This window comes from Bufo gargarizans, chromosome 4 (assembly GCF_014858855.1).
Source record: "Bufo gargarizans isolate SCDJY-AF-19 chromosome 4, ASM1485885v1, whole genome shotgun sequence".
Lineage (NCBI taxonomy): Eukaryota > Metazoa > Chordata > Amphibia > Anura > Bufonidae > Bufo > Bufo gargarizans.
This window is the reverse complement of record NC_058083.1, coordinates 169,072,656-169,089,622: the sequence shown is the minus strand read 5'-3', so window position 1 is coordinate 169,089,622 and position 16,967 is coordinate 169,072,656. Positions and strand designations below refer to the sequence as shown.

Sequence of the window (16,967 nt, the reverse complement as noted above, 5' to 3'; positions counted from 1 at the left end):
GCTCTCTAGCACGTACCATTCATGAGATATTCCCCAAAAATGCAAATATGGCACATCACATGACCTACATTAGCCAATAGAAGCCTGCAGGTCTTTCTCTTCATATGCCAACTGCCATACACACGGTCACATGTCCCTTATCAGCCAATAGAAGCTTGCGTGTCCTTAGTCTCCACATACACACAGTTTTACACCAGGTTTCCATAACAACCCAGACATTTTTCTTCACTGCTGCAGGTCAGCTTTAACCGCTTTCCGCCACTGTAACGCCGATAGGCGTCCGGACGGCAGCGGTCTCAGCGACGCCTATTAGCGTCATCTCGTGAGACCTGAGATTTCCTGTGAACGCGCGCTCACAGGATCGTGCAGTTCACAAGTTGATCTACAGCCTGCCATTGCATCAGAAAGGTATATTAGATGCTGTTTTGTTAACAGCGTCTGATATACCTGGTCCTCTGGTGGTCCCTTTTGCTTGGATCGACCACCAGAGGGCACAGGCAGCTCTGTAAGTAGCACCACACTACACTACACCCCCCCCCATCCTGTCACTTATTAACCCCTGATCACCCCCCTGTAAGGCTCCATTCAGACGTCCGTATGTGTTTTGCGGATCCACAAAACACTGACACCGGCAATGTGCTTTCCGCATTTTGCGGATACGCACATTGCCAGAACTATATAGAAAATGCCTTTTCTTGTCTGCAATTGCGGACAAGAATAGGACATGTTCTATATTTTTGCGTAATGGAAGTGCGGACCTGGAAGTGCAGATCCGCAATTCCGGATCTGAGTGGGACAAAGTCTGTCCCCATAGAAATGAAAGGGTCCGCAATTCTGTTCCGCAAAATGCGGAACAGAATTGCGGACGTGTGAAGGGGGCCTAAGGGTCCCTTATCACCGCCAGCTAGTTAGCTACTTGTTAGGTAGTTAGCGCCCAGCCCACTGCACCACAGTCACTGATTAGTCGCTGATTAGCGTCATCGCTGTCGCTAATCAGCACAAGTACTATATAGTATCTGTAAGTGATCAAGACTGATCGCAATCAGATCTATATCAGTACATTAGGGTCACCTTAGGCTCTACAAAAAACGCAGTGTTCGCCCGATCAGGCCTGATCTTGTGCGCACACTTGCGTTCAGTCCAGCCCACCGCAGTGACAGAAATTATTTTTTTCTTATCACTGCAAAAATACAGTAAAATCGCTGCGGCGCTATAAAGATCCCTTTTGAGCTTTTTAGATCTTTATTAGCGATCGCAGCTTTACTTCGCAAGCACTCCAATGTCCTTTCCCCCAAAACGGCGGCTCGGATGCGGACCCAAACAACGGTCGTGTGCAGGAGGCCTAAGGAGAACAGCAGAAAGTCCTAATGCTGGCCATACATGTAATGATTGCAGAGACCCTCAAATGCCAGGGCGGTACAAACACCTCACAAATGACCCCATTTGGGAAAGAAGACACCCTAAGGTATTCGCTGAGGGGCATATTGAGTCCATGAAAGATTGAACTTTTTGTCACAAGTTAGTGGAAAGGGAGACTTTGTGAGAAAAAAAATATATAAATTTCTGCTAACTTGTGCCCAAAAAATAAAAATCTTCTATGAACTCGCCATGCCCCTCACGGAATACCTTGGGGTGTCTTCTTTCCAAAATGGGGTCACATGTGGGGTATTTATACTGCCCTGGCATTTTAGGGGCCCTAAAGCATGAGAAGAAGTCTGGAATCCAAATGCCTAAAAATGCCCTCCTAAAAGGTACTCGTTGGACTTTCGGCCCCTTTGCGCATCTTGGCTGCAAAAAAGTGTCACACATGTGGTATCACCGTTCTCAGGAGAAGTAGGGTAATGTGTTTTGGGGTGTATTTTTACATATACCCATGTTGGGTTAGAGAAATATCTCTGTAAATTGGCAACTTTGTATAAAAAAATTGAAAAAGTTGTCATTTACAGAGATATTTCTCACACACAGTATGGGTATATGTAAAAATACACCCCACAACACATTGCCTTACTTCTTCTGAGTACGGCGATACCACATGTGTGAGTTCATGTAAAAATTGATTTTTTTTGTCACGTTAGTGGAATATGAGACTTTGTAAGATAAAAAAGAAAAAAATCTATTTCCGCTAACTTGTGCCAAAAAAATCAAATCTTCTATGAACTCGCCATGCCCCTCACGGAAAACCTTGGGGTGTCTTCTATCCAAAATGGGGTCACTTGTGGGGTATTTATACTGCCCTGACATTTTAGGGTCCCTAAAGCGTGAGAAGTAGTTTGGAATCCAAATGCATAAAAATGCCCTGTGAAATCCTAAAGGTACTCATTGGAATTTGGGCCCCTTTGTGCACTTAGGCTGCAAAAAGGTGTCACACATGTCGTATTGCCGAACTCAGGAGAAGTAGGGCAATGTGTTTTGGGGTGTATTTTTACATATACCCATACTGTGTGTGAGAAATATCTCTGTAAATGAGAACTTTTTAATTTTTTTTATACAAAGTTGTCATTTTAGAGATATTTCTCTCACCCAGCATGGGTATATCTAAAAATCTCAGCAGCAATTAAATACCACCAAAAGAAAGCTGTATTTGTGAGAAGAAAAGGAGGTAAAATTAATTTGGGTGCCAAGTTGCATGACCGAGCAATAAACCGTTAAAGTTGTGAAGTGCCGATTTGTAAAAAAAAGGGCCTGGTCACTAGGGGGGGTATAAACCTGTGGTCCTTAAGTGGTTAAAGGGGCAGGGCACTGGGGGTGACGCTGTTAAAGGAGCGGAGTGCTGTGGGGGTCACAGTTCAGGTGGCAGGTAGGGTGGCCATTCAGGCCATCCTCAAAAGACGGACTTAAAAACCCCGCCACCAGGTCCTGCAGTTGATGGGGATTGAGAAAATGAAGGTAAAAATCTACATCTGTCAGCTGCAGGGGTGGGAGGGAGGGTGACTTTATCCATGCAGCTCACACTCAGACAGCACAGTGCTGCTGTCTGAGGGTGAGCTGTTCAAAAGTACATCCCTGTGTCCGTCCATGCCCTGCATCGGACGCAGGACAGGAAGTGTGAAAGCCAGACTGTCCGGCCTAAAACCGGACCTCTAGCCAGCCTACGGGCAGGCTTCTGTAGAGGTCACAGTTAAGGGGACAGTCCACTATGGAGGTCAGTGTTAAGGGGCTGTAGAGTCCAATGTTAAAGGGAACCTGTCACCGGGATTTTGTGTATAGAGCTGAGGACATGGGTTGCTAGATGGCCGCTAGCACATCCGCAATACCCAGTCCCCATAGCTCTGTGTGCTTTTATTGTGTCAAAAAACCGATTTGATACATATGCAAATCAATCTGAGATGAGTCCTGTACGTGAGATGAGTCAGGGACAGGACTCATCTCAGGTTAATTTGCATATGTATCAAATCGTTTTTTTGACACAATAAAAGCACACAGAGCTATGGGGACTGGGTATTGCGGAGGTGCTAGCGGCCATCTAGCAGCGCATGTCCTCAGCTCGATACACAAAATCCCGGTGACAGGTTCCCTTTAAGGGGATGGGGTGTTGTGGAAATCACTGTTAAGGAGGTGGGGTACTGTGGAGGTCACTAATAAAGGGGCAGCCGCTGTGGAGGTCACTGTTAAAGTGGTGGACTGCTTTGGAGGTACCTGTTAAGTGGGCGGGCTGCTGTCAAGGTCACGGATGCCGTGAAGGTCACTGTTAAAGGGGCAGGCGCTGTGGAGATCTCTGTTAAGGGGACAGGGAACTGTGGAGGTCACAGTTAAGGGGACGGTCCGCTATGGAGGTAAGTGTTAAAGGGCGGGGTGCTGTAGAGGTCACTGTTAAAGGGGTGGGGTGTTGTGGAGGTCACAGTTTAAGGAAACAGAGCTCTGTAGAGGTCACTATTAAGGGGGCGGATTATTCTGGAAATCACTGTTAACGAGATAGGGTACTGTGGACGTCACTAATAAAGGGGCGTCTGTTGTGGAGGTCACTGTTAAAGGGGAGTGCGATGTTACTGTTAAGGGGGCAGGCCACTGTGGAGGTCATTGTTAAAGGGGTGGGGTACTGTAGGTACTGTCGATATATTTTAACGACACACACAAACATTAAATTAAATAGATTAAATATACCAGTGCAAAGCCGGGTCCTTCTGCTAGTATAATATATATGTATGTAAAGTGGAGAAAATATGGCACAACAGTGACATTACCAAGAACTGGACATCCCTCCAAAATTGATGAGAAGACGAGAAGAAAACTGGTCTGGGAGGCTACCAAGAGGCCTACAGCAACATTAAAGGAGCTGCAGGAATATCTGGCAAGTACTGGCTGTACATGTGACAACAATTTCCCGTATTCTTCATATGTCTGGGCTATGGGGTAGAGTGGCAAGATGAAAGCCTTTTCTTACTGAGGAAAACATCCAAGCCAGGCTACATTTTGCAAAAACACATCTGAATTCTCCCAAAAGCATGTGGGGAAAGGTGTTATGGTCTGATGAAACCAAGGTTGAACTTTTTGGCCATAATTCCAAAAGATATGTTTGTCGCAAAAACAACACTGCACATCACCAGAAGAACACCATGCCCACAGTGAAGCATGGTAGTGGCAGAATAATGCTTTGGGGCTGTTTTTCTTCAGCTGGCACTAGGGCCTTAGTTTAGCTAGAGGGAATTATAAACAGTTCCAAATACCAGTCAATATTGGCACAATACCTTCAGGCTTCTGCTAGAAAGCTGTACATGAAGAGGAACTTTATCTTTCAGCATGACAACGACCCAAAGCATACATCCAAATCAACAAAGGAATGACTTCACCAGAAGAAGATTAAAGTTTTGGAATGGCCCAGCCAGAGCCCAGACCTGAATCTGATAGAAAAATCGATGGGGGTGATCTGAAGAGGACTGTGCACAGGAGATGCCCTCGCAATCTGACAGATTTGGAGTGTTTTTGCCAAGAAGAGTAGGCAAACCTTGCCAAGTCAAAATGTGCCATGCTGAGAGACTCATACCCAAAAGACTGAGTGCTGTAATAAAATCAAAAGGTGCTTTAACAAATGCAACCATATTATTTTATTTTTATATTTTTTCTTCCCTCTACCTAAAAGATTTCAGTTTGTTTTTCAATTGAGTTGTACAGTTTATAGGTCACATTAAAGGTGGAAAAAGTTCTGAAATTATTTATCTTTGTCTCATTTTTTACATCACAGAAACCTGACATTTTAACAGGGGTGTGTAGACTTTTTATATCCACTGTATATACATTGTGTGTGTGTGTTCAAATCCCAGAGTAGCACCAAGAGATATTTAGTAATCACCCAAAAATGTAATAGTGGAAAATAAAGTATATATATATTTATATTTATTAATTATTTTGCCCTATTACATTTTTGTGATCACTAAATAAATGACACTTGCTGTTATCCTGGTATACAGAGATGTATCTGTAGATACCAGTGCATTGTGCAGGAATACTAGCAAAGGTTTTCAGTTAGAGAAATTCCACTTCCACAAAGCTGTCAAGCATGTTCCTCAGCTAGTAAGGTTTTTGCCTCTGATTCAGAAGGGTCCCTGGTTCAAAACCCGCCAGTAGCAAATTGGATAAAACGGGAATACAAGTTTTAAAATACACAGAAGTGTTCTCATTTGCTATTATAATGCTCAAGGCCCTAGTTATATGGGGAAATGACTTTTATTTTAAACCCTTTCTGACCTCTGCCATACATGTACAGTCTGTGGGAGCATCAATCAAATGATTGCATGTTAGAGTTCCCTAGGGTCCCTTAAAATAAGTGATCAAAAAGTTTATGAAACTATAAAACAATTTATAAAAATTTAAGTCTGCTCCATTCCCCATATTATTAACAAAACAATAAAAAATGAAGATCATTGTCATTGTAGTGCACAAAATGCCTGTACTATTAAATATAAATGGTATTTATTCTGTACGGTGATCTCCATAATGGAAAAAAAAATTAAAATAAAAACTGCTGATGAAAATCAAAAAGGCATATTTCAAAATGGTTTCAATAAAAACTACAGATTGCCCCCGCAAAACCAAAAACTGCTCATTCATCGGGTAATCTGATTGGTTTTGCACATGCAGAAATGATGGTTTACCGGAAGCAGATTGTGCTGTGTAAACAGGATTTCCTGTCGGCAAACAAGGAGTCAGTAAGGGGAAGAACTATGGCATTAGCGATCGCTCCTCCCCATACTCTGGAGGAGATTACCGCATGTAAATGTAGAGGTCTCCTCCTCCAGCCATCAGTAGATGGTCAGGAAGGGAAACCTCCTCTTTCCGGCTATCTGCTGTAATATCGTCCCGTGTAAAGGGACCTTTAGTTTCAGGTTTTGTCTCGAGATCTGAAGTGTGTGGGAAGGTTTTCAGTGATAAGAACCTTGTCAAGCTCGGCTTATCACAATGAGTATGAACTTGTTTTGCATCAAGGGAAGAGACAAAATTGTCAACTCCTCAGAATTCCTAGTCACCTTCTGGCACCTAGTCAATGACGTTATCTTTTATTACGGTCATAGTTCAACAACTTCCCATATTAGGCTTGTGTGAACGTCGGGGAGGTGGCAAAGTACCACACAATATAACCGGTGGTGATATATATTGGGTGACCCACGGGAGTGTAGTCACACTGTACAGGAGGAAGGTTTTCCAGATCTAAAGATGAGTGGAGGTAAGAAAGGGCTGTGTGGGGAGAAGCTTCTCATTGTGAGCACATACAATCCACTGTCAGAACATTTGTTAGTTACGTACACTCATCTGGGCATGCTTTATTTTGCACTATTGTAATAGAAACTGCTTATTTTTGCAATGAAGAGTGGCTGCTATTAATAATAAGGAGATTTTAATGCTTATTCATATGTATCCGTACATTTATTAAACAAACCAAGTGATTTATTATCTATATGCCTCAAGCTATAAACCTTTATTGTACCATGTACCTGACACTGACAGTGGTTTGTTACGTTGTCAGTGTCTTTGTTGTAAAACTGGCCTCAAAATTATATCCATAGTGGACAACACATCCATAGTAACCAGGACATAAAGGGGTTATGACATGTAAATTACTTATTACCTATCTGCAGGATTGGTGATAAATATTCGATCATGGGGGTCTAACTGCTGGGAGGTCTCAGTCTCCTCTCTGAATGGAGTGTTAAAGAGTTTCTGCCAAGTTTATGTTATCCGTATTATAGGAGATAATTAGCTGATTGCTGGGGGTCCAAACGCTGGGACCCCCACCGAGGACGAGGATCCCATTCTGATGGAGCAGCAGGTTGTGCCTGCACACTGCCGCCCCTTTCATTCTCTATGTGAGCACCAGAGCTCAGCTATCTGTGGTGTTCCCATAGAGAATAAATGGAGCAGCAGAGTGTATGCTCAAACTGTTGCTCCATCAGAACGGGGAAATGGGCCCCACATACTCTTGATCCCTGAGGTCTGAGCATTTGGACCCCTAGTTATTCCCTATTCCGTGGATAACATAAATTTGGTACAACCCCTTTATTGCACATGTTGGTCCGCTACCTCATTTATTTTTATGGGACTGATAATGCCAAAAACTTAATTATAAACCCTATTATAAGTCAAAGAGGACCTTTGATGGGATTATGGGTTACAAACTGGTATGCTTAGCAGATAGGGCAGCCCCCTACAGATGCCAGCACTTTTTTTTCCTCTCAAATACCCCTCCGTTCTGGCGCTTTGTCCCCTGCTGTTTTGGGCGCCTGATATGTTCATTTAGAGTATCGGTACAGGTAGGAAGAGAAGTTTCTCAATGGGCATCTTCTCCCTGGCTTTAGTGCTGTCCAATCGCAGCAGAGAGCATCATAGCCAGGGAGACAAAACAGCTCACCTTCTCCCTGGCTATGACGCTCTCCGCTGCTATTCTATACCAGGCATGGCCAACCTGTGGCTCTCCAGCTGTTGTAAAACTACAATTCCCACCATGCCCTGCTGTAGGCTGATAGCTTTTGGCAGTCTGGGCATGCTGGGAGTTGTAGTTTTGCTACATCTGGAGAGCCTCAGGTTGGCCATCCCTGTTCTATACCATGATAACAGTGCACACAAAGATGAAGTTAGACACTGGAAAAGGGAGAGTTTTTTAAAATTATTTCACAAAAAGTAGCAACCTACTGTGTATTTTTTATTACATTTAATAGTCACATATGGCTTGCTAATATGTGAAAAATTCAAAGTGTCCATTTAACCATAAAGCAGGGATCAGTCATATCCGCAGTACTATGCCGATAATTGTTATATGTTTTGAAAAAATTGGAATCCAGCTGAGGTTTTATACCCTTATTCTAATTTATTGTAGATGAGATTGGAGCTTTGGTCTTTGATATTGGTTCATTTTCAGTACGGGCTGGTTATGCAGGAGAAGACAGTCCTTTGGTGAGTCATATATGTATAAAACCACTTAAATTGAGTATTCCATTATAACCTGGTTAGATTATACAATGCATTCAGAAAATCTTCAGACCTCTTTACTGTTTTTTACAGTTTGTTGCGGCCTTATACTTAAAATAAAAAAAAAGTTTTTCCCCATCATTCTGCACTCAGTACTCCATATTAAGATAGTGAACAGAATTTTAGAAAGTTTTGCTAATTTATTAAAAAGGAAAAACTTAAATTTTGCATGGACATAAATATTCAGACCCTTTGCTGTGACACTTTAAATACATTCAGTTGATTGGACATGATTTGGAAAGACACTCACCTAGAAGTTCTAACAGCTGACAATGCATATGAGAAGAAAGAACTGAACGAGGGGAAGGATTGTCTGGCGCCTCAGATCTGGAGAAGGGTACAAAAATATTCTGCTGCCCTGAAGAGCACAGATGCCTTCACAATTCTTAAATGGAAGACGTTTGAAACAACCAGGACTCTTCCTAGAGCTGGCTGCCCACCAAACTAAGTAATCAGAGGAGAAGGGCCTTGGTAAGACAGGTGACCAAGAAGCCAATGGTCACTCTCACTGAGCTCCAAAGATCCTGAGTGCAGATGGGAAAAACTTCCGGAAGGTAAACCATCACTGCAGCAGTTGCCAGAAAGAAGCCTTTTCTCAGTAGAAGACACATGAAAGTTTGCAAAAAACAAACAAACATGTAAAGAACTCTCAGACTGTAAGAAACAAGATTATCTTGTTTGATGAAACCAAGATTGATTGATTTATTTTTTGCTGCAATTCTAAGCATCATGTCTGGAGGAACCTAGGCACTGCTCATTATCTGCAGCCATCTTACAATGAAGCATGGTGGCAGCATCATGCTGTAGAGCTGTTTTTCAGTGGCTGGGACAGAGAGACTGGTCAGGATTGAGGGAAAGTTGAATAGAGTAAAGTACATAGATATTCTTAATGAAAACCTGATACAGTATGCTCTGGACCTCAGACGGGGCAGAAGGCTTACCTTCCAACATGACAATGACCCTAAGCACACAGCCAAGACAACACAGAAGTGGCTTAGGGACAATTATGTTAATGTACTTGAGTGACCCAGCCAGAGCCCTGACTTGAACCAAATTGAACATCTCTGGACAGACCTGAAAATGGCTGTCCATGCACAGTCCCCATCCAACCTGACAGGGCTTAACAGGATCTGCAGAGAAGAGTGGGCGAACCTTGTGGCATCATATTCAAGAAAACGGAAAGCTGTAATCACTGCCAAAGGTGCTTCTACTAAGTCCTGAGTAAATGGTCTGAATGTCAATGCAAGATTGTAGTTTTTCCTTTTCGATAAATTAGTGAAGATTTTGAACATTCTTTTTTCACTTTCTCATTATGGGATATTGGGTGCAGATTGATGGGGAAAAAGCGTTATTTTTTTTTATTATTGTTTTTTACATTTTAGCACAAGGCCACATAACAAAATGTAAATAAAAGTCTGAAGACTTTCCGAATTTTTTTTTTCCATGTTTGGCACGAAGAAAAAATGTCTGCATCTAATACTGTTTTCGTATACAATAATATACAGTACATAAAATGCTGCCTGTCTCTGACAAAAAAATAATAAAAATATGCCAATACTTCTAAAACACTGTGATAATGAAATGAAACTGAATAAATATGAAATAAATAATATAGTATCCAATGGGGAAACTGTTAATATGCTTGGTAATGAATGATGTGAAAAATGTTAGTAATTTACATGATAACTATATGCAGGTAGATTTTCCTACATCAGTTGGCGCAGTACTTGATGGAGAAGATGGAGGTACGCCATCTAAGTATTACATAGATCCTAACCTTCATGAGATACCTCAGGAAAACTTGGAAGCCATTACACCTTTCAAAGAAGGAATGAGTAAGTTGTGTCTCTTAAGGTACATTTCTAATGATAGATTTTTTATGGAATGTCACATGTGCTATAGGCAAATGTTCTGAAGATCTCAAGTTCCTTCCACCTTGTTCCTATTTTCATTGTTAAGATGGCTGCATAAAGTCATTTTCAAGATTGTTGAGGGTCTCAAAACCGTGCCGGATCTTACTTTTTAAATTATGTCCAGTTGAATCATCATAAGTCTATAATAAGAAATCAAGCAAAACATGATGTTGACTTCTTATTTCCTTGTGTCTAGGTGTAGAAGTTTAGTAACCACATGAGAGTATCACAGCATTGTTTATATACCTATTATACTGCAATTCCCCTAATCTCTTCTACATCTTTCTTTACATAATTTGGTGCAGATTCATTTCATAATATTAATTTTTGAGTACCAAATCCTGGCTTTCATTTACACCGGTAAATAGTAAAATTTTGCCCCCACCACTGGTGGGAGAACAGAAGCCTCTGAACCACATGTAGTTCCCAGAAACACCTTACTATGGTTCATTTGCCTATCACTTAATGCTCTTTTTTTCTCACACGTGGCTTAGTTTACCTGATTACTTTATATCGTTTTGTTGTTACTGAAAGTGTCTGAATATGAATGGCTACAGCCTGAAGCAAAAAGACGGACTTTAGACTTCTTTAGTTTCCCTGTAAGCACTGTAGCGAAGCTGTAGTCATAAATGACAACTCTGCTGAGACATGAGGCAGAAAGGGGCATCACCTGTGGGTGCTGATTTAGGCTATCTTCACATCTGCGTTTTCAATTCCACAATTGAGATCCGTCATAGGATTTTAATAGCGGAAGAAAACACTTCAGTTTTGTCCCCATTCATTGTCAATGGGGACAAAACTGAATTGAACTAAACGGAATGCACCAAAATGCATTCCGTTCCGTTGCATCCCATCACAGACAGAATAATGCTACAAGACGGATCCGTCCTGACACACACAATGTAAGTCAATGATGATGGATCTGTTTTCACTGACACAATAGAAAACGGATCCGTCCTCTGACTTTCAATGGTGTTCATGATGGATCCGTCATGGCTATAGAAGTCATAATACAACCGGATGGTAACGGAAGCGTTTTTGCAGATCCATGACCGATCCCCAAAAAACGCAAATGTGAAAGTAGCCTTACCTGTATATATGTGCTGTGCTTGGAAAGCTTCCGGGAGACGGCTGCACTAACCAGAGCTCTGATGAGCGTTGTGGTTCCCGGTCACATACAGGAACTGGTAATGTAACCATTTACTTTCATTACAATACTTACCAAAGTGACGATAATAATCAACAGGATTGAAAAGTGGAGTTCTCATTGACTATATTTACAAGGAAGCATTTATGTATCTAAAATGGACTTCAAAATGACCCACTGAGATAAACATAACCAGTGCAATTTAAGTTGGCATTTTATGGCCATATGAAAAAATGAACCCATTGTATTGTGCTGTGATATGAAACGGACATCTACGGTCCCACAGAGAGAATATTATTAACAACAGGAGTTGCCTATATGGAATATTAAAAGGACACTCATCTTTATCTAAGTGACATTGATATACAATAAGCGGGTTAACTGAGCGGGACATCAGATTTAATGCATATACAGGGAGTGCAGAATTATTAGGCAAATGAGTATTTTGACCACATCATCCTCTTTATGCATGTTGTCTTACTCCAAGCTGTATAGGCTTGAAAGCCTACTACCAATTAAGCATATTAGGTGATGTGCATCTCTGTAATGAGAAGGGGTGTGGTCTAATGACATCAACACCCTATATCAGGTGTGCATAATTATTAGGCAACTTCCTTTCCTTTGGCAAAATGGGTCAAAAGAAGGACTTGACAGGCTCAGAAAAGTCAAAAATAGTGAGATATCTTGCAGAGGGATGCAGCACTCTTAAAATTGCAAAGCTTCTGAAGCGTGAGCATCGAACAATCAAGCGTTTCATTCAAAATAGTCAACAGGGTCGCAAGAAGCGTGTGTATTGAAGGAAGGGTCATATTTAAATATATATGTATATATGCCGTGACATATATACATATATATTAGCCCTTGTATATGGGCTCCTCCAGGTGGGATCTGTGGATATGCACAGAGATGTATGTAGGCCCCTTGGCAGCATGCATCTCTGTGTATATGTATTAATGGGAGAGATGTGCCCCCTTTATAGAGATGTGCCCCCTTTATAGAGATGTGCCCCCTTTATAGAGATGTGCCCCCTTTATAGAGATGTGCCCCCTTTATAGGAATGTGCCTCCTTTATAGAAATGTGCCTCCTTTATAGAAATGTGCCCCCTTGATATTATATATGCCCCCATATGTAATGTCCGTTCCTATATGCCTATGGATGTGCCCCAAGCATCTATAGGCATATATGTCCGGAATCATGCTGCTTGCTGGAGGGGGAAGGAGACCGACAGTTGGACAATCGTGTCCAGCGTCGGCCTCTACAAAGGACAGAGGATCAATAGATCCTCTGCCCTTTGTCACCATCTCCGGCCGCGCCGGAGATGATGCTCCTAACAGAGACATGGGAACAAAGAGTTCCCATGCCCCTGCGAGTGGCTGACCTCCGGCGCTGTAATTACAGCGCCGGAGGTAAGCGTCCGCTTCACAGGCGGGAGGATCAAAGGATCCCCCCCCCTGGAAGCGCGCTCCGAGATCCTCGGGCCGGCGCGGTGACGTCATATCACCGCGCCGGCCCACGTATTGAGGCCGGCGGTGCGCATGCGCACGGCGCGAATAGAAAGACTGCGAGCGGGCGCCGCCAAGTTTAAATAGACCGGCGGCGCCCCGCTCAGCAGTCAGGTAAGTACACCATCAAGCGATATCATCCCCTGGACTGACGAGCCCCCCTGGACGGACGAGCCCCCCCTGGACAACGAGCATTAAGTATCATTAACCCCCTGAATTATACCCCCATAGCCCCCCCTGGACAACGAACCCCCTGATTTATACCCTACCCTACACCACCAACGCCTCCTATACCCTCTCCTATATACCCTATACCACCAACGCTACCCTATACCACCTCCTATATATACCCCCCTGCTATCTATATACCCCCCTGCTGCTATCTATATACCCCCCTGCTGCTATCTATATACCCCCCTGCTGCTATCTATATACCCCCCTGCTGCTATATACCCCCCTGCTGCTATTACCCCCCGGCTGCTATATACCCCCCTGCTGCTATACCACTAAACGATCCCCTGCATTCCCCTGGTTACCACAAACGAACCCCTAACCCTCTGTGTTCAACCCTTATTTTGTGGCAGCCCTGTCGTGACATCCCCCAGGTACCTCACCCCTATTACCCCATAGGGATAGTATAGATCCAGGCGGGAGGGCTGTTATACCTGTATGTGTGTATTGTGTAGTTAGATTGTGGGTGGAATTTGGGAATGTACTGTGTAGTGTAGTCAGAACCGTGTTAGTGTATTGTATTAGTGTGTGTATTTATATTGTAGTGTGCGGTTATAACAATATATATCTATCCCCTTGTTATAGATATATATAGTTATAAACTTAATACCTTTTTGGTTGTAAAGTATCGCCGCAATAGAGTTAGTATATTGTTGACATTGTATCACTAATGTATTATTAATAAATACCGTGTCATTTATCCCTATTGTGTAATGTGTGATTACTAGTGGTAGTCAGTAAGGCGCGTGCAGCTAGTTTAGTGATTAGTGTAGGGCAATCAGTAGCGATTTGTTGTTCACTAAGGCATAAATAGGCGGAGTCATCACAAGACGATTACGCCTATTTATGAATATTAATTATTGAGATTTATATAAATATCAATAATTAATATCCCCTGTAACAGTGTGGAAAAACCAAGGCGCAAAATAACTGCCCATGAACTGAGAAAAGTCAAGCGTGCAGCTGCCAAGATGCCACTTGCCACCAGTTTGGCCATATTTCAGAGCTGCAACATCACTGGAGTGCCCAAAAGCACAAGGTGTGCAATACTCAGAGACATGGCCAAGGTAAGAAAGGCTGAAAGACGACCACCACTGAACAAGACACACAAGCTGAAACGTCAAGACTGGGCCAAGAAATATCTCAAGACTGATTTTTCTAAGGTTTTATGGACTGATGAAATGAGAGTGAGTCTTGATGGGCCAGATGGATGGGCCCATTGCTGGATTGGTAAAGGGCAGAGAGCTCCAGTCCGACTCAGACGCCAGCAAGGTGGAGGTGGAGTACTGGTTTGGGCTGGTATCATCAAAGATGAGCTTGTGGGGCCTTTTCCGGTTGAGGATGGAGTCAAGCTCAACTCCCAGTCCTACTGCCAGTTTCTGGAAGACACCTTCTTCAAGCAGTGGTACAGGAAGAAGTCTGCAAGGTAAGAAAAACATGATTTTCATGCAGGACAATGCTCCATCACACGCGTCCAAGTACTCCACAGCGTGGCTGGCAAGAAAGGGTATAAAAGAAGAAAAACTAATGACATGGCCTCCTTGTTCACCTGATCTGAACCCCATTGAGAACCTGTGGTCCATCATCAAATGTGAGATTTACAAGGAGGGAAAACAGTACACCTCTCTGAACAATGTCTGGGAGGCTGTGGTTGCTGCTGCATGCAATGTTGATGGTGAACAGATCAAAACACTGACAGAATCCATGGATGGCAGGCTTTTGAGTGTCCTTGCAAAGAAAGGTGGCTATATTGGTCACTGATTTGTTTTTGTTTTGTTTTTGAATGTCAGAAATGTATATTTGTGAATGTTGAGATGTTATATTGGTTTCACTGGTAAAAATAAATAATTGAAATGGGTATATATTAGTTTTTTGTTAAGTTGCCTAATAATTATGAACAGTAATAGTCACCTGCACACACAGATATCCCCCTAAAATAGCTAAAACTAAAAACAAACTAAAAACTACTTCCAAAAATATTCAGCTTTGATATTAATGAGTTTTTTGGGTTCATTGAGAACATGGTTGTTGTTCAATAATAAAATTAATCCTCAAAAATACAACTTGCCTAATAATTCTGCACTCCCTGTATTTTTGTGGAATATCAAGAAAATGTAATCTTGTCTATATAGGGTGGGCCATTTATATGGATACACCTTAATAAAATGGGAATGGTTTGTGATATTAACTTCCTGTTTGTGGCAGATTAGTATATGTGAGGGGGGAAACTTTTCAAGATGGGTGGTGACCATGGCAGCCATTTTTAAGTTGGCCATTTTGAATCCAACTTTAGTTTTTTCAATAGGAAGAGGGTCATGTGACACATCAAACTTATTGGGAATTTCACAAGAAAAACAATGGTGTGCTTGGTTTTAACGTAACTTTATTCTTTCAAGAGTTATTTCCAAGTTTCTGACCACTTATAAAATGTGTTCAATGTGCTGCCTATTGTGTTGGATTGTCAATGCAACCCTCTTCTCCCACTCTTCACACACTGATAGCAACACTGCAGGAGAAATGCTAGCACAGGCTTCCAGTATCCATAGTTTCAGGTGCTGCACATCTCGTATCTTCATAGCATATGAACAAAAAGAAGTTGGATTCAAAATGGCCAACTTAAAAATGACCGCCATGGTCACCACCCATCTTGAAAAGTTTCCCCCCCTCACATATACTAATGTGCCACAAACAGGAAGTTAATATAACCAACCATTCTTATTTTATTAAGGTGTATCCATATAAATGGCCCACCCTGTATATCTATCTACATATTTTTTACATATTTTATTTGGTTTTAAATTTTTCATACTATTGATTCATTTCAAATGTGATTAATTGTATGCTGCTGCAAACTATACCAGTTGGCCGCACTATACTAATCATATTAAGAAGTGTGTGTCAAACATATACCCTAAAAATAAGAATATGGTGTGATGTGGAGCATATACACTCACCTAAAGAATTATTAGGAACACCTGTTCTATTTCTCATTAATGCGATTATCTAGTCAACCAATCACATGGCAGTTGCTTCAATGCATGTAGGGTTGTGGTCCTGGTCAAGACAATCTCCTGAACTCCAAACTGAATGTCAGAATGGGAAAGAAAGGTGGGCTACAACAGCAAAAGACCCCACCGGGTACCACTCATCTCCACTACAAATAGGAAAAAGAGGCTACAATTTGCATGAGCTCACCAAAATTGGACTGTTGAAGACTGGAAAAATGTTGCCTGGTCTGATGAGTCTCGATTTCTGTTGAGACATTCAAATGTTAGAGTCCGATTTTGGCGTAAACAGAATGAGAACATGTATCCATCATGCTTTGTTACCACTGTGCAGGCTGGTGGTGGTGGTGTAATGGTGTGGGGGATGTTTTCTGGGCACACTTTAGGCCCCTTAGTGCCAATTGGCCATCGTTTAAATACCACGGGCTACGTGAGAATTGTTTCTGACCATGTCCATGGCTTCATGACCACCATGTACCCATCCTCTCATGGCTACTTCCAGCAGGATAATGCACCATGTCACAAAGCTTGAATCATTTCAAATTGGTTTCTTGAACATGACAATAAGTTCACTGTACTAAAATGGCCCCCACAGTCACCAGATCTCAACCCAATAGAGCATCTTTGGGATGTGGTGGAACGGGAGCTTCATGCCCTGGATGTGCATCCCTCAAATCTCCATCAACTGCAAGATGCTATCCTATCAATATG

The 16,967-nt window shown here is 42.2% G+C and overlaps 1 protein-coding gene across 1 annotated transcript in view; it reads left to right on the top strand.

Annotated features, from left to right (window-relative positions):
- The first annotated feature begins 6,642 nt into the window (after positions 1-6,642).
- The window catches only part of LOC122935295 (actin-like protein 6A), a 28,305-nt gene continuing 17,980 nt past the window's right edge, over positions 6,643-16,967 (top strand). The window contains exons 1-3 of the mRNA XM_044291060.1: positions 6,643-6,658; positions 8,306-8,382; positions 10,154-10,292. Coding sequence (XP_044146995.1) covers positions 6,649-6,658; positions 8,306-8,382; positions 10,154-10,292 — 226 coding nt within the window. The 5' untranslated portion in view covers positions 6,643-6,648. The remainder of the gene's footprint in view (positions 6,659-8,305; positions 8,383-10,153; positions 10,293-16,967) is intronic.